At 44.3% G+C, this 23012-nt stretch overlaps 6 protein-coding genes across 6 annotated transcripts; 1 reads left to right on the top strand and 5 right to left on the bottom strand.

Annotated features, from left to right (window-relative positions):
- Window positions 1–11612: 11612 nt before the first annotated feature.
- Window positions 11613–12770, bottom strand: K441DRAFT_513957 (uncharacterized protein; the record flags this gene model as incomplete). Its single annotated transcript, XM_067642103.1, has 1 exon — window positions 11613–12770. A coding segment is annotated over one exon (1158 nt), but the record flags the coding sequence as incomplete, so codon positions are not given.
- A 1239-nt stretch (window positions 12771–14009) lies between these two features.
- On the bottom strand, window positions 14010–15295 carry K441DRAFT_655040 (carbohydrate esterase family 1 protein). Its single transcript, XM_067647775.1, has 2 exons — window positions 14857–15295; window positions 14010–14750 (listed from the first exon to the last, which is right to left on the bottom strand). Exons 1-2 carry the CDS (start codon window positions 15190–15192, stop codon window positions 14124–14126), a joined length of 963 nt encoding a protein of 320 aa, XP_067507592.1. The 5' UTR covers window positions 15193–15295; the 3' UTR covers window positions 14010–14123.
- An 822-nt stretch (window positions 15296–16117) lies between these two features.
- Window positions 16118–17788, top strand: K441DRAFT_343572 (uncharacterized protein). Its single transcript, XM_067641277.1, has 3 exons — window positions 16118–16637; window positions 16738–17593; window positions 17650–17788. The coding sequence occupies exons 1-2, from the start codon at window positions 16316–16318 to the stop codon at window positions 17304–17306; spliced, it is 891 nt and encodes a 296-aa protein (XP_067507593.1). The 5' UTR covers window positions 16118–16315; the 3' UTR covers window positions 17307–17593; window positions 17650–17788.
- K441DRAFT_674737 (uncharacterized protein) lies at window positions 17524–18925 on the bottom strand (the record flags this gene model as incomplete). The annotated part of the gene is made up of 8 exons (XM_067650788.1): window positions 17524–17633; window positions 17683–17776; window positions 17832–17860; window positions 17928–18005; window positions 18193–18265; window positions 18350–18406; window positions 18549–18624; window positions 18666–18925. 8 exons carry the CDS (start codon window positions 18923–18925, stop codon window positions 17524–17526), a joined length of 777 nt encoding a protein of 258 aa, XP_067507594.1.
- A 257-nt stretch (window positions 18926–19182) lies between these two features.
- Window positions 19183–20390, bottom strand: K441DRAFT_545813 (uncharacterized protein; the record flags this gene model as incomplete). Its single annotated transcript, XM_067642833.1, has 4 exons — window positions 19183–19662; window positions 19756–19939; window positions 19990–20201; window positions 20265–20390. The coding sequence occupies 4 exons, from the start codon at window positions 20388–20390 to the stop codon at window positions 19183–19185; spliced, it is 1002 nt and encodes a 333-aa protein (XP_067507595.1).
- A 419-nt stretch (window positions 20391–20809) lies between these two features.
- K441DRAFT_685097 (uncharacterized protein) lies at window positions 20810–22247 on the bottom strand (the record flags this gene model as incomplete). Its single annotated transcript, XM_067651847.1, has 2 exons — window positions 20810–21791; window positions 21847–22247. 2 exons carry the CDS (start codon window positions 22245–22247, stop codon window positions 20810–20812), a joined length of 1383 nt encoding a protein of 460 aa, XP_067507596.1.
- Window positions 22248–23012: the final 765 nt, after the last annotated feature.

The raw sequence follows: 23012 nt of genomic DNA on the forward strand, positions 1-23012 counted from the left end.
ACCTTGCTACAAAAGATCGAGCAGAATTCGGCCTTGAGCAACTCTCTGGGTGTGCCTGTTCGAAAGCTCTTCGCTACATTTTGCCTGTGGGGCGAAACCGTTAATGTACGCACGGTTGGAGTAGACAGTAGTCTACTACAGAATTTTGATGTCAAGAAGGTCACGCTCCGGACTTTGATAGAAATAGGGAACATCTTGTCTCGAGGTGAGTGAGGATTCTCGAAACTGAGGGTAGAAACCAACTGATCCATTGTTGCCAGATCTCATCCATCATGTAATTCATTTACCCAATGCTCGACACGGAATACTACAACCAATAGGCGCAAGTGCGTTGCATGACGAAGCACAATATATTATTGAAGGAAGCGATTGCGAAAAATGCAGCGCTGGATTTACTGCCGAGGATGGCTTACATGACAGAAAAACAATTCTCGATGGTCTTGATCGTCTCACTGGAATCCTGATGTCCAGTTCCGGCATTAAACCATCTCACGAGAATCGAGTGCCGGTTGTAACCTTATCCACGAGCTGTTCCCCTTTTGACTTATTTTTTGAAAAGGTCCAGACCAAATTTCCTCAGGCGAATAAGAAGGTAGTAGGCCGCTTGGGGAAGTTCTACGAGGACCAATTGAAGCGTCGCCAGGCAGCAAGCGATGCGCCGGAGCGGGAGATCCTTTATTCTGAATCCCAGCCAGACAGCGCTTCTATCTCACGAGCTGATGCATCGAAATCCCACGACTCTGGCCTCGGAAGTTCTGTCCCAACGGACAGGGTTAACACAGCAACAAACTCCACTTTTGTAACGGGTTCATACATCCAGTGGTCTCGATGATGAATGAATGAATAAATAGGCCTAATATCGTATTTAATTCATAAGCCAATTAGAATATCGCGATATGAATGAATAATCGCGATATTGTAGATATAGGCAATATCAACAGTCTTGGCATGGTGTTGTACCTAAATTGATCTAGGCGACGTCTCNATAGAGTCCTCTACCCCTTCCCTCNCCCCCTTATATTCACNAGTAGCTGCCTCCTCCAGCCTTNTANAACTCCTCCTCTTACCNANNACTTTAAGCACTCNGATCGCTTAATATTCGCTNGCCCAAGCTTTATCCGTTGCTAAGTAATTGTCCTTTAAGCTCCGGAAAATATTCGCTCTGGTTTAGCTGACATAGGTAGTATAGATAAGATATCTATTGCCATACGGTAGAGCGATGGGTAGTCTACGTGATTGCTTGGATTAAGCCACTAATTAAGGGCAGTAGTACCAGCAGGAAGATTNGTAGGGGAGGCGTTAATAAAGTGTTTAAATTNATCCTNAATCGCGTTAAGGATTNACTGCTTCCTGTTCCATATATNGTACTNGTTAGGCTCCTAATCGCGAGCAATATCTTCCTCTTCTGCTTGACTTGCATACTTATCCTTATACTTATTTACCCAAAGCCTCCGGGCCGCATTAACTACGGGCTTCCTCCAAGAAGCTTTCTAGTTGCGATCGATGTAGGCCTTCCTACGGTGAGGAGCCAATAGTAAGGCTGCGCCGTACACGGTGACTTCGTCGGTCTTAAGGTAGTATTTATTAAAGGCGTACCAGCTGGTTCGAATACAGTCGCAGAGCTTTAGGTTGGCTGCGTACTTATATAGAGCTGATTTGAAGTGCTCTACTATAAAATCCATTGTATAAAGTACCTTATTAAGGGTAGCCTTGTTACCTTCCGTCTCTTTTATAACTCTCTAGAAGGGCTATAGAAAGTCTCTAATATTTTTAAGAGCTCTCCAATCGGCGGCGTTAAGGATGTCCTTCTTATTAAATTCCTTAATATACTGCTCTTAATATTTTGCAATTACGTCTTTTAATTTAAGAGCCACTAAGATTATATAATACCACGAGTTCTACTATATGTTATTATCTATAGGAATAGCTTAAAGAGCGGTTGCGATAAAGTAATTATAGTGGGCGTTAGAGCTTTGAATATGTATAACGACGTTATATAACTTTCCTAGAGGACTAATCTGGCAATAAGTAAACTGGCTAGCCTTCCCTTTTTTAAACCTTTTAGTAAGGAGCTCCTTAATCCGATCGTCCTTAAGATCTAACTCTACCTTAAGCTTCTTGCGAGCCTCCTTAAAGGCAGCATTGACGGCTTCCTTATCCTCTAAGAAGAAGAAAGCTTGTGCGGCTATATTAAGTACGTGCCTATAGCAGCGAATATAGTGTTGCTGTGGATTATATTAAGCTTCTATCCCTGCTTTCTGAAGCCTCTTAGATAGCTCTTGAAGAAGTTTATTATTACTGCCGTGATTATCGCCTATATAGTATCTAACCTTGTTAAGTATTTGGTAGTCCTTAAGGACTTGCCAGAGGACTTCTACCTGCTCGTCACCGCCGTGTTTACTAGGAAGGAAAGGTAGAGTAAGTAGAGCCTTCTAAAGTACGCCTATATCGTTAATAAAGTGACTATAGATTGCAATAAAAGTCTTTTAATTTGGCGAAGTCCAGGCGTTAAGTAAGAGGTGTATTGATGTAAGAGAGGACTGCAGCTTCTGCTTAAGAACTTCCTTATTAAGGACGTAGGACTCCTTAATTATTCTAGGTACCGTAGTATCGGAGTCTATTAGAGCCTCTTTATAGGTGTAGTTTACTGTAAGAAGTAGCGCTTAAAGCTCTAGCCAAGTTACTGCCTTATATGGTAGATTTTGAACCATAATTAGCTGTGCAAGGGCATCGCGTACTAGGGCTGGATTTACGCTCTCTTGTAGTATAGTGTTCTTCTGCCTTTTAAGCTGCTGCGTATAAAGCTCTCCTTGCTTGTGGAACAGGCCCTAAAGACTCTGCTGTGTGGCCCGCTTAATAACTGAGTCTTCCTCTTTAATAACTACGCCGTGGGCGTTAAATAGATAAGTGCGTATATTTATGGTGACTACATTACGCCAAAATATATATTGCCTATAGTACCAGTATCGCCTTCCTTTACTATTTATAAGCGGCTTACTACCAACAGGCTTACGCGTGAGAGCCTATGTATTTATAGCCCGAACTTTCCGTTTTTTATGGGCCTGTTTAAAGGATTGGGGGGAGAATTGGGGGGAGGACTTGGAAGAGAGTGACGCGTCGCATTCTTTGTTGGGATTTAGGTCTTTAAAGAGCTCGCTTTTAAGCTCAGATAGTTCTAATTGGGCGTTAGAATTGCTATCAGAGTTAATAACAATGGATTGTGAGAGAGAAGGAGGCATGGTACTAAATTGTGGTTGGTATTAGGGGGGGGGTGTTAAATAATATTATAGAAAGGAAGCATCTGTGGGCGAGTCTAAAAAATTTGACTCTTGCGTATATATTAGAACGTACAGTGTAAAACTGGTCCTGTGTTTACACCTTAGTATCCTTTTACTACACCCTACTACCCCATGAGAGCTTTAAGTCTCTATATATATTTATAATCTTATGAATATTCATTCATAAGGGCTATTAAAATATTTAATTATTATCACTCCTTATGAATGAATATATCGTTAAGAAGCAATGAATAAAAATATCATCGAGACCACTGCATACATCTCACGGATCCGCTTCACTCAATTCTGGGAGCCATATCCCTGTGTCTTTCCAGGGTGCTATGAGCAAGACACTATCGTCGAGGGCTTTCAAGCCTTGGCTCATCATTTTTTTATTAGTCATGGATCTCAGGTACAAGATGGACTGTTGAACTGCCCAATTTGCAATAAGACATCAGAATTCGCTCTGCTGTACTCACATTATATACATCACTTACATGAGTTGGCTCCTACCATCTTTTCCGGTCTAGAAGAGGAGAAGTCAAACAATGCAGCTGGAAGCCACGGATCGTTGGAGTCGGCACCTAATGATCTCATCAATGTTGAAGTGTCACTACCGGACTCTTTAATGTTGGGAGCTCATGAACAGAGAACTCCGAATGTCCAGACTCGCACAACTGATATTCCCCATACCGACGCCCGCCAATGGCTCTCAAATAATGGGTTCACGACCGAAGAAGTAAATCCATTCCTGTCCGGTTCTATCGAAAACTTTCCCGGTATGCACGGACTCCCGATAGAAAGTGGCCTGCTCAGCTCTGCTTCAGCAAACCGTTCAAGGACTATTTCTGGTTCGTCTTTCACGCCAGACCTGCAATGCCGTGTGTCTCGGCCCAAAGAAGTCCTTCAGTCTTCCTCCAATCCGAGGTGTGTTTTCACAATTCTTCTACCAGACCATTGTTTGTAGATGACTAACAAAACCTAGAAAGCAGAGTAGTCAGCACATCTGTAACTACAGTGGCTGTAAACGGACCAATGGTTTTAGCAACTCACACGATCTAAAGCGACACAAACGTTCTGTTCATGGCGAATTCAGTGGGGAAAGCTACGTTTGCACTGTGAAAGGATGTAAAAAGCGCGATAAGTCTTGGCCTCGACGCGACAACTTCAAAACTCACGTCACGACCCAGCACCCACGTGAACCTGATGAAGTTGACAAAGTTATCGAGCGGTACATATCTCAAAGTTCCCACCAATTTACCTGGTTTGATATTAACCCTTTGTTAGTTCGAGGCGATCACACGCTACTGTCGATACACAACCGCTAGATCACTCCTCCCAACAAGACAATCTGTCAATAGGGCCAAGAAGTCATATCAGCAACGACGTAGCCACCACTTACATTACCCCAAGCCAATTATCTCAGCTATACGACCCCCTCGTAGCTGATGAACTTGAGATGATGATGATGAAGTTTATTCCGCCCGGAGGCACTAAGCCTAAAGGGCACTAGTACTATATTATATAATTACGCTTCCTTTAGTCTCGCTATATTTTTGTATAAGCCCGTATATATACCTTATTTAGTATTCCCTAGTATTACTTATGCCTTATTCTACGAGATCTTATAAGTGGTTAGTAGCAGGTGGTTTTGGGGGGGCTGTTCCTTTAAGTGTTTAGTGTCCTATCTTTGGCAATTAAAGCGAGATCTGCTGGTGGCACGAGGGTGCGTAGTGTGGGTTAGTTAAAGCGTAGAGGAGGGGGGGGAGTTTCTAACTATGGTGGATAGGTTATTAATTTAATTCTGCCTTAAGTCGTCTGGTAGCTATTGCGTATTTTACTGTTACTTAGACCGCGTCTATATTTAGTGTCTACTATCTAGAGTTAGTTAACGCCTTCCCCCTAAGATAAAAGGATAAGCTGCCTCTTCTTATATCTGTTTACTACAGCATTTGCTCTTAATATAATATCTATTTTATATACCTAAAGAGAAAGTATTTAACTATTTCTCTTACCTATTTATAATTATATTAATCTAATTCTACTACTCTAATGCGGTGTAGATACCTATTAAGTTATATTATTCCTATCCGTAACTAGGCTAATATATTTACCTCTTTTTGCTTAAGGGAGTTATATAGCCTACGGGTATATTTACCTAGTAGTACTATATCCATTTTTCTTAAATACCTTCCTACTTCTTCTGGTAGTGTTTTCCTACCCTACTATTTTATTCTTGCGGTATTTATTATTATAGCCTTAGCCTAGTGTTGTTATCCTCGCGGTAGGCGTCCTTATATAGTGGCTTACTATACTATTACTTTTGCCTTCTTACCTAGTTTAAACTCCCCTTAAGGGACCTATACAATAAGAAAACGGTTACTTCTTTACCTTAATATACGGGCTGTGTTATAGATCTGTGCAATACTTATTTGGCTAGATTGTTACTTAGGTTAGCTAATTACTAGTAGTGCTACCTAATTATTAGTAAATATAGTAATCTGTCTCTCCTATAGATCTAATAGTAAGTACCTTATCGCTATTAATATTGCCGCCAGTTTAGCTATATATAGGTTCTATTCTGCTCTTAGTCCTAGTATAATTAAGTATATAACAGCTTCCCTATTTGGCGTATTGCTAAGGGTATTATAGANAACACCTCCNATCCCNACTATNCCTCTNCTTCNNGACNAGCTTGTTGCNATCTATATACCTTAGGTAAAGTTAGCGGCTTTAGTTACCCTATCTTTATCTAGGTTAATACTTATAGGCAGTCGGTCCTCCTATAGTAGTATTATGTAGGGCTAAATAACCTCTATTTTATCTATTGGTGTATATCAATATATATAGGCTATCTTCTACAGTAGGGACGTAAACCTCTAAAGTATCTTTATGCGGAGCCTTAAGAGCGGGTTTGTTTTATATAGCGTGTTAAGGTTAACCTATAACTTAATAGCCCTCTCTAAATACCGCTTGCGTACTAACCGTATACTTACTTCGGCCTCCCTAATAACCATAGCTACTATACAGAAAGTTCCTATAATTGCCTACGCTCTAATTTTTTATACCCTATTTATTACGGCTATAGCGGAACCCCTATAGGCGTATATTTAAATATTTAAGGCGTAGTCTACCGCCAGCGCTACCATTACCCTAAATAGTTATCTTATAGTCAAAGGGGATACCATCCAGAGTCTCTTTAGTGCTATAGCTGCGATAAGGCCCTTAGTGGCTGCTTTTGCGATATATTGCTTATACCGAAGCTCCGCATCTATAACTACCCTTAGGATCTTAGCTATATGCCTTAGTATAACTATTTTTCCTTTAATTATAAATGGGGTAGTATTAGTCCGGTCCGCGTTTCTTATAAAGTATACTAGTATAGTCTTTTTACTTTTAAACGTTACGCCGCTTTATTTCTCCCAGTTTATTACTCTATTAATAATAGCCTAAATGCCTTTACAGTTTGCTGCTACTAATGGTCCTATAATTTATATATTATAGTTATCCACAAACGCTATTAAGCCTCTATTTATATTAAGCTAGTGCTAGACTAGATTAGCGTTAAAAAAGAGGAATAGTATTAGCGAGAGCGGCAATCCTTATAGTAGTCCTATTTGTAGTAACTATTGCTAGTTAGAGGTATAGCCGTTAACCAAGATAGTTGCTATACAATTAGAGCAGAATGCATTGATCTACCGTACTAGTACTAGTGGTATACCTCTTACTATAAGCCTCTATAGTAGCCTCTCTTTATATACTCCGTTATATATACCCTTTATATTAAAGCTAATAAGGCTAAGTACCTTCTTAGACCTTTATGCGTTATAGATATATTCTTATAGTAGTAGTAGCGCCTATTTAGTGGAGCGCCCCTTCTTTACCCTAAAGTAATTTATAGGTAGTAGTTTAAAGGTCTCTACCGCGTGCAATATTCTCTTAGTAACTATAGACTCTAGCACCTTACCTAACGTAGATAGTAGAGAGATAGGCCTCTATGCCCTTGCCTTTATATAGTCTCCTTTATTTAGCTTCTTAAGCGGTATAATCTTAGCATTTCTCTATTGGTTAAGAAGGTCGCCCTTATCTAGTAAGGTCTAAAAGAGGAGCAGGACCCTATTTTTTATTACCAGCTATATCTACCTCCACACTATTGTTAGTAGGCCGTCGTCCCCTAGCGCTTTCTAAGGCTTTACTATAAATATCTTCCGTTCCACCTCTTCTATTATAAGACGCGGTATTAGTATTAGCGTTTGTTAAGGCCACAGACCTTTATTCTCTATTTTTACTAGTAGCAAAGGAAAGAACGTAGTTAATAGCTCTACTGCTTGCTTATCTTTGCCTTTTATAGTAAATCTATCTATCCTTACTAACAGTGGTATCTTATTAAACGCTAAGTTACCGCTTAGGTTAAGGTATTTTACTACTTATTAAATATTTATATTATTGGCCAGGAAGTTATTCTAATATGTTCTTTTCTATTTCCGTATTACATTATAGTATTCCTTTAAGGCCTCCTTTACTTATTACTTTAGTTCTAGTACTATCTGGCCCGCTTAGTATTAGTTTTTTATTTAGTTCCTTTAGTAAGTGTATACTCGGCGGAGCTTTATAAGATCTATTATCCACTACCTTTTTATATATAGTAACGGTCTAGATTTCGGAGTTAATACGTAAACTGCCTCTAGTACTACCTCTATAAGCCAGTCTATTTACTGCTGTATTTTACCGCCTACTAGAATAATACAGAGGGCGGTAGCAATCCTATTCCTAATTTCATTCTATAATACGTTCTTAAAAAGCATTCTCTATTTTATAGCGCGTTTAGGGACCGTAATATTAAATGTCGTCTCAATTACCCTATAATTAGATCTGTGTTCTATCTTATATATAATGCACTTTACTATTATAAATACTAGCTTATCTAATACTAGGATTAGGTTAATTGTTATCTTATAGTTGCTATTTTACTATATTTTTATACCCCTAGGCAGCAGGCTATATAGGAAGTAATCTCCTATAAAATCAATAATTAGGTCGGCTTCTCCCTATCTCACTAGTAAGACGTCATTTCCTCCCTATAGCTAATTGTGCTAATTAAAGTCTCCTGCGAGTATTATATCGGTTTATATACCTATCTTATTCTATATTTCTTAGATTAGTTAGCATAGTTTACTAGTTATATCTTATAGTGCTTCTGTATTCTTTCCCTTAACGTATACTAATACTACCAGTACTAATCTATTAGGAAGGCGCAGTACCACCGCGGTAAGGTCTGCCGATTATACTAGCACCTATATAGCCTTGATATCTTTTTAAATCCATAGTATACTCCATACCGCCCACCTCTCTTTATACTAAGCCGTAGGTATTACCTTAGTTTAATTTGGGTGTCCTATAGGGACTATTATAACTATATTATCCGTTTTCTATATATATAGCTCTAATATTACTAACACTCTAAAGTCTTTTAGTTGTTCATTATTTATTAGGCTCTACTATACTATACTTTGCTTTTAGATATTTAGTTAAAGTACCTAAAGTGTCTTATATATAGCGGGTAGGATAAAGCACTTAACAATTTTTACTAAANNATTTATNTGGTCCTCNGNAAGGTATACACTTTNNAATCTATCCTTAGNAGTTNTTATAATAATGTCCTTCTTAAGCGCATCTAGCATATACTTGTGGTCTTATATATACGAATGCTTTATATCCTAGTGTCTAACACTAGTAGCATTATATTAGACCGCTTTTAGGTTTATAGGTTCTAATATAGGCTGATTCCCCTATAATATAAAAGTATTAATCCTACAGCAACTATACTGCCTTACTACTTTTAGTAACGTATACAACTATTAATCTATATTCCTTTCCTGTGTCTTTTTTACTGAGCTATCCTATTTAGGCTATATATACATTATTCTCTTTTCCTAGCACCTCTACTACTTTATCTTAAATCTTTCCTTTCTAGTTAAGAACTGCTGTTTAGTTAGCGTTGTTAATTTTTACTAGGTAGAGCTGGTTTTATAGTACCCAAACACTAAATACTAAGGTTTTTTAGGCCGCTTCTTTTATATATTAGAGCTTAACTTTATTCCTATAAGTTATCCTAATGCGTATAGGGTTCCTAGGGTTTTTAATTACTGCTGCGCAGCACTAGCTCTTGTGGCCTTCTGTTATATATATATTACTTTTAATTACTTACCTAATTACCCCCAGTTATGCTTTATTCTTATTTTCTTCTTTAACTCTAGATATATTAACTATACAGTATAGCGTATTAGTAATAGTTAATAGCATAGTGTTCCTTAACGGGAAGGACGTTAGGTTGCTTAGTTAACTATTTAGCGGCGTACAGGTAACCTCCGCGTACAATAGATCCGCGCTCAGTAGTGTTTAAATGTTAGATAATTAGGTCTAGATTACCTCCATCTTTTCCATAACCTCTGCTCTAAGCGCGTTAATTTACTCTATAAATATTTCGGTAAGGGCTTTAATTTAGTTCGCTTATACCTCTTTCTATTCCTCTATTACCCCTAGTAATAACGTAACTAGGTTAGTTAGCACCTTAATCTGCATGCTTGTTATATTTATCTTCTTAATTATTACTTAGTTTGCTGTGGTAGCTATTATTACCGATTACTCTGCTCTCTTTTTAGCTATTACGCGGTTTCTTGTTAACCCTATCTAATCCTTAAGACGTAGTTTTTTCCCTATACGCTTTGATCGTGGTGCCCTAGGGGCTACTGCTGCTACGTGAACCGTATCTTCTATATTGCTCTCGTAACTATTGTATTTAAAGGCCTTAGCTGTCTTAACGCGTTCCTAACGCGATTGACGCGATAAGCCTCCTTCCCCCTCTGTCGTCTCTATCTTCCCTCTCTTAACTTGAATACTGCGTGTTAGGGGGGGGGTGTATAATATAGATAATCGACCGTTAAGATTATAGAGGCTTCTCCCTCCCCTTAATGCTGAGCGTATACCTGTATGTAACGGTGTCTACCGCTAATTATGCTGATGAACTTGAGACATCGATCGTGGATAGTTCCTCGTTAGTTCAACATCACGTGTCACGGCCCGAGCAAGCCGCAACCTCCCCGGATGCCCTCCGTCCCTCAGACATCGGTAATAGCCGAAATTTTGAGTCCATTAATATAGGATTTCCTGAAACATATGGCCTTTCCCCCGTTTGGGAGAGAGGCGAAGATTGGTATCCTGAACTACCCTAGACTTTACTTTTCGAATTGCCTAGGCTATGCGACCTTCCCCTGACGTTTAAGCTCTCGCGGATAGATGACGTAACACGGCTCTTAGTGTCTCGCTACATCTCCATTTCCATAAGCCGAGGTCTTTCACTGTACCAATCTCATCTTTGAATCCCTTGCATGTGAGCCTCTCGAGCATTGTCGAGTTTCCTAGGGTTAGCGACTTGATAGAGCCATAACTTCTGGTCTTTATACTCACGTTATCTTCTACAATTCGTGTTGTCATCTTGGGCCTGTCCTTCTTGCAAAACTGTGAGGAAGAATCTGGAAGAGTCCTCCACACGCGTTTCCTGCTTACATAAACAGACTCCATTTGTTATTTTTTTGGTTTGTTTCCGTGACAATCATTCATTAGGGACCTTTCGCAGAAGAATACGTCTCAATATTGACGCTATTTTGGCGTGCATAGCCACAGACTACTCCTGATTAAGAAGTCACCTCCGAGAATCGTCAACCTCAATATTGACGAGTTCAATATGAGGTTTGACGGCCGCATGTAGTTAGATCCTCATAACTAAGTACGATATTTTAACGTCCCACTCCTTTTTAACGCAATGCCATATCCCTTGCAACAGTGAAGTCCTACGGGAGTTGGACCGTGCGCGAACACCAGAATCAAAAAATACGCGTATGGTCACTGAACCTTGATCCTATGATTCTATTGGCTAGCTCTTATCGATAACGGTAGGACGGGATGCACCAGCGGAAGGGATATCCACACATGGGGCATGAGATATCGAAAGGCTTTACGATGATTAGCGATGTGGTTCCTTGGGTGTTAATACAAATTCTTTCCTTTATTTAAATTTTTACCAAACTAAACTCCAACGTCACATGGTTCAAATGCTACTTAGAATAGCTCCGAGATATTTTGCTGATAATGTGATGAGAAGATGTGGGTCTAATGAGCGTGTAGCTTACGGATTTCGTGACAGAGTTCAACTGAGAGGCATGTTCGCAGCGCGGGATATGTCATTGAAAAAGATAAGTGGCACTAATACATTTCTAAGCTATCTATCCGAATAAACCCAAACGCCAATTAAGCAACCACGGAAGCGAGTCTATGTTGCAACTTCTCCAGCTTTGCCTCTAACTCCGCGTTCTCGTCCTCTTTCCTATGCAGCTCCTTCTGCAATATCTCTTTCTCCGACCTGAGCTGCTGCATCCTCTGCGCCATCTTCTCCCGGAACCTCGTATGCTCCTCATGCATCGTTTCGATTCTATTCCAATCCACGCTTAGGCTGCTACCAACACCTGAAGGCCGCGAGCGAGAAAGCTCCTCCTCTTTCTGCTTCAGCCGGGTCTCCAAGTCGCTCACCGTGCCTCGCCACGCCTCGTGCGCCGCCACGCGCGAGACATCATCCTGCTTGAGCGCCACAAGCTGGCTCATGAGATCCTGATTCGCCTTCTCCAGCTCCAGCACCCTCTGCTCCAACGCCGCATTCTTCGCCGCCTGGAACAGATCCGTGGTATCCCGTCGCTCGAGCGCGGTACTCTTCGGGCGGCCGCCCGAAGTGGGCGTCAACAAGCCGGACCGCTCCAGCCGCTCCAGCTTCCGCGTGGCGTCGGCGAGCTTGCCACGCAGTGTGATGACGTTGCCGATGTCGTCGTCGCGCAGCTTCCGCATCGACGCATGCTCCCTACGCTCCTCGGCCAGCAGGCCGCGGATCTTGATGTTGTTCGCGACGTCCTCATCGCGCAGCGCGAACAGCGCTTCGTGCCGCTCGGCCCAGGTCGCCTTTTCGGCTTCCAGCGCCTTGACCTTGGCTTGCAGTGCTTGGTAGTCTTCTGGTGTGACGGAGATGGTGGGGTTTTCGCGCTCCATGAAGACTAGCTTTGACATCAGGGCGGATAGCTGCTGCTCCAGTGGTCCAATCACCCGCGGCGGCTCTTGTTGCTCTGGCTCCGACTCTTCCATCTCTTCTTCAAGACTCTTCCTAGGCTGTAGCGACGTTGGTGTCTTCTCCGGGCAGTCGAACTCCTGCTCATTATTGAGCGTTGAGCTGCGTGAGTGTGTTTCGCTGACATCGTCCCGGTCGTGGGCGTGAGTATGATGCACTGGTGGTGGTCGGATTTCAGCTACGTGCGCGACCGCGTTACCAAGCTTTTGCGACAAACGGTCCTGCCGTTGCCAGAGGGGAGGTACGGTGGCATTCTGCATCACGAACTCTTCTTCGCCTGTTGTGTCGCTGCTTCGGTCGGAATCGTAGCCTGTGGAACCGCGTTGAGAGCTGATGGAGATGGAGCGTGCCATAGAATGCACGGAGTGTACTGAGTGTACGGAGGATGACCGTATGGGGGAATTGTGCGAAATGCGGTTTGCGGTCCACATTGGAAACCGGAAGCGGATAAACTCTACAAGCTGGGAAATAATAAATAAAAAATAAGAGAAAAATGCCTCGAAGAATAGGAATGCGGAGTCAATGCTAGATGTGAAATTTTTTGAGTTTGGAGGTAAGAGGGTTTTGAGGTATTTGGTTGCGGGAAGGGGTGCTAGAAGATGTGACAAGCTGATACCTAGGCGCTTCTGGGCTGTAACACTTCGGGGAGCGCCAATGAGCCTGGAACTGGAGATCTGGAAGCTCCTATATCAGGAGGAGGTGCCGCAAGTGGACGTATTGTGCCCAGACATATACGTTATATGGTTCATCAGCTGTTGGTTTGAGATACCTCCTTTTCCAACTGCTTCGAGAAAACGCTGTCAACAGTATTATAAGATTGCAGAGATACTCATCAAAATAAACCTACTAGAGAACCTCTACTATAATACATGGCAACCGCGTAGCCGTGTCTACATTCTGGCGGTAGTTGATATCATTGAATGGTGGGATTGCACAGCTGGGATGAGAGGGTTCGCCAAACGGGGAAATCCGCTTGTCACATTGGGGGTGAGACACTTTGCGCCTCAAAGCTGCAACCCTCCAGTAAAAGAAGCAGTTTCTCGAATGTGGCTCGGGCACAGCGGTTATATCCCAACAGTGTATGGCAAGGCTGAGGGACTGCTCATCTGCTTTGTCACGGTACGCGCTTCAGGTCTTGAAGTGCTGTGAAGAACCCCCTTGCCGTACAGTAGCGCGAGGAAGGTTGGGCTACTATTCATGGCAGCCTTATCAGAACGATCTGAAAGGTTGGCTGTTCTTTCTGTGTAGTGATGAGTTGATGGAAGTTGACCTCTTAGGATGCAGGAACTCAAAAGGACTTGTTGCAAGAACATGGAGGTGGAGGTGCAAAGGGGTGCTCGTGAGGCAGCAACAGCGCTAAACTACTTACCGAGGCCCGCCCTGCTCCGTATCTATCCCTTAACACGCTGGTTTGCGTCCTACTGTTATCGATAAGAACTACCCAATCAGATTAATTAAATAAGGCTATACGCGTTGTTTTGATTCGGTGTTCTGCACGGACCACTTGATCTTAGGGCGCAAGCGTGTGGATACCCATGATGCTCCTTATGATTAAAGTTGTAACCCACAATGCATATATCATTTTATTTGAACGGCCTGCAAAAGTCTAAGGAAGTTCATGTACATTCTATACGTGTGTGTTAACTATAATCTTTCCTGACCTTTCTTCAAACCGTCTACAAAGTCCACCGGCTAAAAAAGTCCATGATAACACTTGTCGCATCAAAACATGTGGTCAAGTGTGTATCATCATTCGGATACGTGCTCGGCCAATCATGAAACAAGTTACTTATATTATAATGCTCAACCGTGTCATTCCAGTTGTACTTCGTTACCTTCTTAAAGGGAGACGGGCACACAGAACTGCTTACATTCTGAGACACGCTGAAATTATCGCGGGTCGCCCAGCCATCGACCCATGCGAGAACCGAGGTTGTATTTCCACGGGATGAGTTGCCTGGGCCGCCGAGATAGTAGATTGTGTGGTCCTTCCATCCGTGGAATTCGATAATTGGAATTGGTAGGCGAGAAGTGTTACAGGGTGGGAGTTTGCCAGTAGTTTTGTTGAGGTAGAAGGCCCCAGAGACTGGAGCAAAAGCGGCGATTTGGCTGGAAGTGGTGGGGTCGCAGGCAAGCAGGCCGACAAGGCCGCCACCATTGGATTTGCCTGCAGCGTAGACTCGAGTAGGATCGAGGCAGTAGCGTGAAAGTAGATGGGAGATTAGGTCAGAGGTGAAGGATATGTCATTGATAGTGGTGGGTGCGTCGGGGTCACCGTACCACTGGCGGATACCTCTTGAGTTCTACGAGTTGGGTTAGATATGGGCGTATATCAAGTGTAAATGTTGGTTGCATGCGGAAAAGGCACAACTTGGGTCTAACTTGAAATGGAGTAAAGAGATTGCTTACGGCTACACCTTGGGGATACACGGCGATTGCATTAGGATTATACGACGAATTAGAGAACTGAGAGAGTAGTTCTTGCTCAGAAGCGTTCTTTGTGCGTCCGTGGTAAGAAAGGATGAGGGGTACAGGGGTGTTGATGTCATAATTCCGCGGGACGTGAATGAGATAACTGCGGTCCAGGCCACCACTGGAGATGGATATGTTTGCAGATGCACCCCCTGGGGTAACTTTCGCGGGCAATGATTTGCCGCAACCATCACCTGGCTTTAGTATTGGAGATTGGATAGCTTGCCCTGTGGTAGCCAGAAGCAAACAAATAATGAAAGGTATGGACCACATTCTGAAGAAAAAGAATCTTCAGCAAGCAAAATGGTGCGTTAGAAGTTGACAAATAGAGGAAGAGGAATGTTCTTAAATGCTGATGCGTGATGTGCATGCTCAACATACCCATCGATCGACGAGCGAATTAGAAGGAACTGCGCCGCAGTTTAATACGTCGATCTGATAAAAAAGTGGAGACTATGGCGGTTCTTTGTACTTGGCGATTGTCGCGAAAATACAGCATCATAGCGCATCCGGTGGTTAGCGTGTTTTGCCAACTTTCCCCTACAAAAAGGCCGTACGGAAGTGGCTCCGCTAACCACCGGAATTGAAGAGATGCGTAGTCATAATGTCTCTCACATCAGCACAAGAGAGCTGAACCTGTATTGCTTCCATCTTCGGCTGTGACTCGCTGGAGGCCGACTAGTCATATGGATGACAAAGCGTGGCTCATTGCTCAACCCAGCCGCAGCACCACTGTAAGTTAAGCCCTCCCACAAAATCCTCGATGACCTTTTGCTCAATGGCCAATAGCACCATACAGCACTCAGGAGAGAGAACGAACACATTGCTGACGTTAGCACATGGGTCCCTTTAGGGTGGACCGCGAAATCAATCACGGCATCATGCCGTCACAGACGGCGACGCCGGGATGATCAAGCTTATGCAACCTTAATGGCGTCTACAGGGGCAAGCGCAACATCAGAAACTGAATGGAAGACATGGTGCTCGCTAGCCAGCTAAGCCTTGACAGCCCAGGTGATCGCCGCCGCATTTATATATTATGGCCGCCTAGCAACTCCTCGAGTCTCCCGGAGGCGACCTTGTTCTCTGGTATAATAAGTTAACCATGCAATCCCAGGATCAGCCGTGTTAATTCACTCGGATACCGCAGAGGGACCCGTCGCTAATTTATCGGACCTGGATTTCCTATCACAGAATTTTGCGCTTCCACTACACTGCATTATCAGCTTTTTCCTTCCAGCCGAAACGCGTGGATCCGGACCGGTACCGAAGCGTCGCTCATCAGCATTTCGATGAAGGGCGCGTGTGTGTTTTACAACAGTCTTTGAGAACAAGCGTCTCGAATGTCTTAGGAAGGACAGCGGAGCAACACGTTGACCAACGTTCTGACGATAAAATGCTCGGTATCCGTAATTTTCGACAACATTTCTCCGAGACCCACTTTCTATACTTGTTTCTAGCACTCTACTTATTTGCCGATATCTCTATCGCGTCTAATACAACATGCTACTTTCCTGGTGGTCTCGAATCTAAAGGGTCTCCCTGCAACCCTACCGCTAATGTATCCACATGCTGTGGACCTGGTTTTGTCTGTTTGGGCAACCGTCTCTGCGCTCCCGGGCCAAATAACCGAAAAACTTACCACTATAAATTCTACCGAAGCAGTTGTACTGATTCAACGTGGAAGTCATCAGCGTGTCCAAACTTTTGTCTTGGTCGTAGGTGCCGCAATTCTATTTTCTCAAAACACCTGATTCGCGAAATTTTAACATTAGGATGCGTCATGGACTGCAACATTTAGCTGACCAAAATCAACAGCGCTCGACAGTATCGACTCCGGCCAAGGACTCCAGAGCTGTTCGGGCAGCCCAGGCCAATATTGTTGCGGGCGCGGCTATGATTGCTGCAGCAATTCAACCAATATATTCACACTTGGCGTTGCGGACATCATGACAACGATTCCGTATTCCCCCGTCTCAACGACTACATCAATAGCAGCCGCTATGACTAGCAATTCAGGATCCTCAACCCATAACCAGCCGAATGGAGTTGCTATTGGCGTGGGCGTAGGCATCGGAATTGGGGGACTGGTAACAATCGTACTCGCAATTGTTGTCTTCTTGAAACGCAGGCGTAGTAAGAAGCCAGTATCGCGGCTGCGAATATCTAGTCCCATAGAGCTAGAGCATGAGGGAATACATGAAATATCGGCTGAATTGGAAACCTCCAGGGATGATGAGAAGCGTGCGCATATACCTAGCACACCACTGGAGATGGAGCATGTGCCCATATATGAGATGGAGGCTCTACCTGATGAACCTAGCAGAGTGAAACAAGACGAGCATCACTATCCCAGAAGGTTTTCATGGGAAGAGGAGTTACATTGACATGAAGTACGGATATAAAGTATACGATCATAAAATTGTTAATTTTATTCAAGAGATATTCCCTTGCATTTTCAGTCACTAGTTCTATACGATGCACTCTAAGGAAAACCGCGCTAGATGCCTAAACCTCTTCATTTATTGCACAGTTGGCTGAGCTGGATGTCATATCATGGCTTCATCTTAGCCTACGCCTATGTTTCTATTACTACCCTCTCTTTTACAGTTTACTCCCCCACTTCGTTGCAAACGTCGGCGGGTCCTGATCTACAGGATTCTGAGCTGAATGCGTTAGTCTGGCAACCCCCTTCCGCGGGTTCATACTGTCCACTAATACTTCCATCAGCCTAGCACAGCGCTCTCAGTTTGAAAAACTTACCATAGCCGATGAACGGTCGATGCGTATTGTAGCCCATCGTTTTCACAATGCTCTCCGAAATCTCATCTAACTTTCGTGGTTCCACGACAAGCATCTAGTTTTCAATTAGGCAGATCTATGTTTTAATCAGCTGCCTTTTATCACCTTACTATCTCAATTCTCTTTGGGCAGTTCCTTCCTGTCTCTTATACGTATCAACTGAAGAATAGAATCGTGATACCTCCGTAAGGTTGGCAATGCTGTACCGTTAAGATATTCCTCGGGATTGCCCTCATTCTTTCCCCCACAATGCCACGCTGCTCCGAGGAAATAAATCACGCTCTCTGCAGGACATGCAGTGAGTACAGCTTCAGGGCAGTCAGGGAGGCGGCCGGTGGGCCATTAGTGTAAGCCTAGTGCTATATTTGTGGGGCCGTTTTGCGCGGTGAAGTCGTCGAGTGGGTAAGCCGAGCCGAGGAACTGGACAGGGGAAGGTATCAAACTTTATCGAGATAGTGTAAAAGTACATACCAATTATGATTGCCGTACTCAATGGAGGTCGTGGCCTTGGTACATTGCAATACCCGTCATCGTGATGCAGCTCCTAAAAACAAATTCCAGTCAATCAGTGTGACTGTTTCAGAGCTATCTTTAACACAGTTGCTAACGATAAAGTTTCTCCACCTACATGACAGCAATTATCCATACTATTCTCTTTCCTCCTCCCCCTCACCAGAACCTTGAGCTATTTATGATAGAAGTAAACTTCACTCACTTATGCACTCTCTCCTGGGCTAATCTGAATAGAATGAAAAAGCGTGATATTATACCCCAATAAATTAGCCAATCAACTTGTTCCCCCTTTCCTCTCCTTTCCTTCCACGTACTGGATCCAGAAACCAATCATTCAATGCCAAAACCCTCTCCATTAGCACAGGCTGATTAGACTTTCCTTGTCCTAGCCTTCCGGTCAGCCAGGCCAAGACCCATATCTCAAAACTTACTTTTTCAGCAACGAATAAATCCTGGTCGTATTTACACCCTCAAACACATTCCGCCCCATTACAGTCCTCCCATCCTTCGTGCTCAGCCTCTCGATCTCTGCCTTCGCCGCCTCTGCTTCTCGAGGCGAGAAGCAATTCTCCAGAACCACGTACCCGTGCTCTTCTACGTGCTGGATATCAGCGCGCGATTGTGGGGATGCGGGAAGCTGCTTAGGTGGCGGAGGCGGAAAGATGACACTGTAGGCTGCGAGGGAGGTCATTGTATTTCAGCGGTAGTTGAAAGCAAAAGAGGAGTAATTGCGACCATTTTTGAGGTCGTCTTTGGGGATATATAGGCCATGCCTCGCTTGCAGTACAGAGTAAGCTTGGGGAGGTGCTGCGGGGGGTGCCGCACTATTACACATTAGGTAAGTTTTGAAGAATGCATTAGGAGGAGTCATAGCCAATGAATTTATTCCCGTTGAAATCCGCATAGAGCGTGTAGAATCAGGGTGCAAAACTATCTGAATCCCCTGCCTCACTTGAGCTTCTCCAGGACAAACTCCGTCGACGCATCTAATCCCTCCTGAACTGCATCGCACGCCCCAGGCGGAAACATAATATAGCCATGCGGCGCGCCATTGTAGATGCGTACCACAGCCTCGTTCCCCCACATCATCCACTTTGCGCCCATCATGACCGTGTCGTCTAGGAGCGGGTCCTCGGTGCCACATGTGAAGAGCGCTGGAGGCAACTTGAGGCCTCTAATGTCGGCGAAAAAGGGCGAGATGGTAGGGTCACGTCGCTGCGTAGGAGTCGTGTTGGGAACAAAAACGTCGATGTAGCGCTGCATGATACCGAAATCGATAACGAGGCCGCGATCATGGTGTTCTACCATGGGGAGGAAGCCAGAGAGGTCGTAAGCTCCGAAGTGTAGGAGGAGGCCGCGGAAGGAGAAATTGGGGTGGCGAGGGAGAAGGTAGATTACTGTGAGGGCGGAGAGGTGGCCTCCGGCGGACTGGATAGAGCTTCTCGTCAGTATTATTATGCATGAATTACAGCTACTCTAGGGAGAGCCCGTGAAGAGCGTAGAGAAAGGAAGTAGTCTCACCTCGCCGCCCATGAACATTAGTTCACCGCCGAACCTCTCCTTTCCGTTCTTAATAAGATATTCCGCGGCGTCATAACAATCTTCCGGGCCAGCCGGGAACGGGTCTTCTGGAGCAAGTCTGTATCCAATCGACAAAACAGCCAGACCGGTATTATCTGCCATGTACTTTAACAACGGATCCTGACTATTACATGTTAGTATCGTGCTTCGATATGTCCTCCTCGGTCAGCTTACTGGGCTTCTGACTGCAAGACCCAACCGCCTCCATGGATGTGCATGTAGAGACCCTTTACCTCACCCTTTGCAGGCTTGAACATTCGACACGGAATATCTCTTCCAGGTTCACGAGATGGTATAGTAAAATTTTCTCCGGATTCGATTACAACTGGTTTGGGAAGAGGTGTTTCTCCATTCCAGCGCAGCTTTCGGTATTTCTCTGCTCCAACCTAGACATTAAATAGTTAACGAGAATTCGCAAACAAAGGTAGTCTAATTGAGCGCTGGGATACCTCGTACCATCTAGGCCCACCCTCCAGAATCTTGATAAGGGTATTATTGAGCTTCGCAGTCTTTTCGGAGACTTTTGATGCATCGAATTTAGATACGTCAATGTAGAGGTCGGAATGCATTGGCATAATGACAAATGTAGCAGCTTACGGGATGGTAATACTCTAATGAATTAATAGTATATGTTTCAGAGTAGTAGAACGGAAAGCCCAAGAGTAATGCAGGTTGGTGATGCAAAGACCGTAACAATAGTGGAGTCGCGGGGTAAAACGAAGCGACATGATACCAGTGGTCGAGGAACGCGGAACGAACGGACTTGATTCCGCATCAAGGGAAAGTATCTATCCAAGATTCAACCTCAATGAAAAGCCACGAGTGAGTAGAGGGTATCAGTTAGTGATATTACCTAGGAAATATAGCTGAGTAGAGGTGTTTGGAAAGTCAAGGAGATTTATCCTCCAGGTCCTGGTTCCGATATCCAGCCATTTCACCGCGATCTAGATTCCCAAGAGAAATATCCAGGAGTAAGAAGCTAGTCTTTATAAGTTCACCGACCGCTTTTTGATTGCATTCGAGAGCCTGATATCGATCCGTGCTCATCGCTTTTTGCTTTGTCCCGCTTCCTAGGCGATCGCTTCGGAGAAATGAACCATGACTTGACTACTACAAGTATCGATGCGCCTAACTGGAACGGATATATGCACACAGACCAGAGCGCCTGGACGCAGAACATGAGCACGGAACTGATCCAATTAAGTGCTACTGCTATAACGCCTGACTTTTGACTACTTCGAGCAGCTGCTGCTGCCAGTGACAGAGCGTCTTTTAGCCTCACTTCAAGATCGGCAAAACGTGCCTCTGTTTGTATTGATTGGGCTGCTGATCGTTTCTCGTACCGTCGAACAGCACGGTTTAAGGCGTCGAGTTGGGGCTGAAGGCTTTCCCGCACACTCGTACTGATCTCGAGAACCTTGTTGTCCTTTATTCCGCTGTTTGCCGTGCCATCTGCGAGCCCTGCTTCAACTTCTGCCAGCCGCTTCGAGAGTTCTTGCGCGTCCGTTTTGGCCAACTTCTCGGAAGAGTTGAGATCAGGCCTGACGATACGTTGCAGGTGGAGCATCCTGGCATGCTTCATCTTGATAAGATGTGAGAATGGACGAAGCTCGGCAGCCATAACGAAGATGGTGAGGTTGTAGTTCGACACCAACCCTTCCGAAGGTCGCGTGAGCTGCGATCGAATGGCATGGAGAAGATATGCACCAAGAATAGGACCAACGAAGCAAGCGATCAAGGCGAATATCTCATCCCGCCCAAGTTCACTCGCCGCAGCTTCTTGCGCGGCATTTCGAGGTTTCTCGGCGCTTCCATTGGCCTGCAGAGGATTTTCTGTTGGTATGGCTTCTGAAGAGGGATTGGCTTTGCCTACTACTTCTTCATCCTCCTCACTTTCTTCCTCAGTTATTGTGCTGTTGTAGGGCCCGGATTCAGGTTTGATTACTTGTACTCGTTGTGCAGAATGGTACCAGTCCCTTATTTGCCGTCAGTCAGCGCAGCCTTCCACAAGAAAAGTGCATGTAGTCATACCAGGGCGATCTGACACACCAGTTCAGAAACATTGACCCCAAGCCCAAAAGCAATATATCCGTCACAACTGCGCTTCCATTCTGGAATAGCAGCCCTCCAATGGCTGGAAGTATTGCGAAAACCAGCGGCGCAGAATGCCAGTGCGATGGTGCCTCTGATGATAATAGTTTTTCCATATCATTTCCTCCAGGTCTTAAGAGATTATCCGTAGATGACCGTATCGAGTGACGCGTCTCATCAATGGAAAATTCGGAAAAGACAGAGCTTCGTCTTTGTGGGAGTGGAGGAGTAGGATGCGCTCCTTCAGAGAAGGTTGAAGCGCGGTTGATCAGCCTTTGTCGGAGTAAAGGGTGTATCTGCGCGCTCGTCGTGCGGCTTTCAGCAGCCGCATAGTCGGCCATGGCTGCAATGAGGAAGTGACGATGCCCTTGGTAATGCCGGCTTCGGGATCGCTCCGGCTAGCGGTTACGCGCTCACATATATCGATAGAGAGAGGAGGGTCCCCATAGGAGGGGGCTGTGGGAAATGATCGCGGTCGTATCAGCTCATCAGCTGTAGGTGGTGTACAGCTGTGTGAACTATTGGTGCTGTTATCCAACCATTAAGTCCCTCTGCCGCTTCAGCTTACGTCATTGGCGGTACTTCCCAAAATATAGGGACAAAGCTCTCAACCCTAGTACTCCTTGATCCCCTCCGTCCTATTCATCCATGCAGCATACCAGCATAATACTAACCTCACTATCCTGTAGTTTGAGCCTATCCTCCGGTTCGTGTGCGACGGGGGCAAAGAGAAATGGCGTTACGCGCCTCAATACTCACCAAAGTCTCCGTAATTATAATAATTGAACACTAGGCTTCAGGCTGATATAAAGGACTCATTAGGTTCTTCGTCATCCTGAGTACATGTCTAGTGCCCCTATCAATTTCATCTATTGTAAAATGGCCTGTTTTGGGATTTTTCTTATTCAAACCCAAAAACGTCAAGTCCGCTTTTCCCAGGTTTCAGACTATTGTCTTGTACAAAGGCATCAATCCACTTCTATGGTTCTTCAACTTACTAATACCTAGAACATATATGCAATTTTAATTCGTCTCTTCTGCTAGCCTGGCCTCGTTCGTGAAAACTTGTGGTTTCAAGTTCAATAGCGCTTTTCGCAGGCGGAGAT

The sequence above is a fragment of the Cenococcum geophilum genome (assembly GCF_001692895.1).
Source record: "Cenococcum geophilum 1.58 unplaced genomic scaffold K441scaffold_8, whole genome shotgun sequence".
Classification (NCBI taxonomy): domain Eukaryota; kingdom Fungi; phylum Ascomycota; class Dothideomycetes; order Gloniales; family Gloniaceae; genus Cenococcum; species Cenococcum geophilum.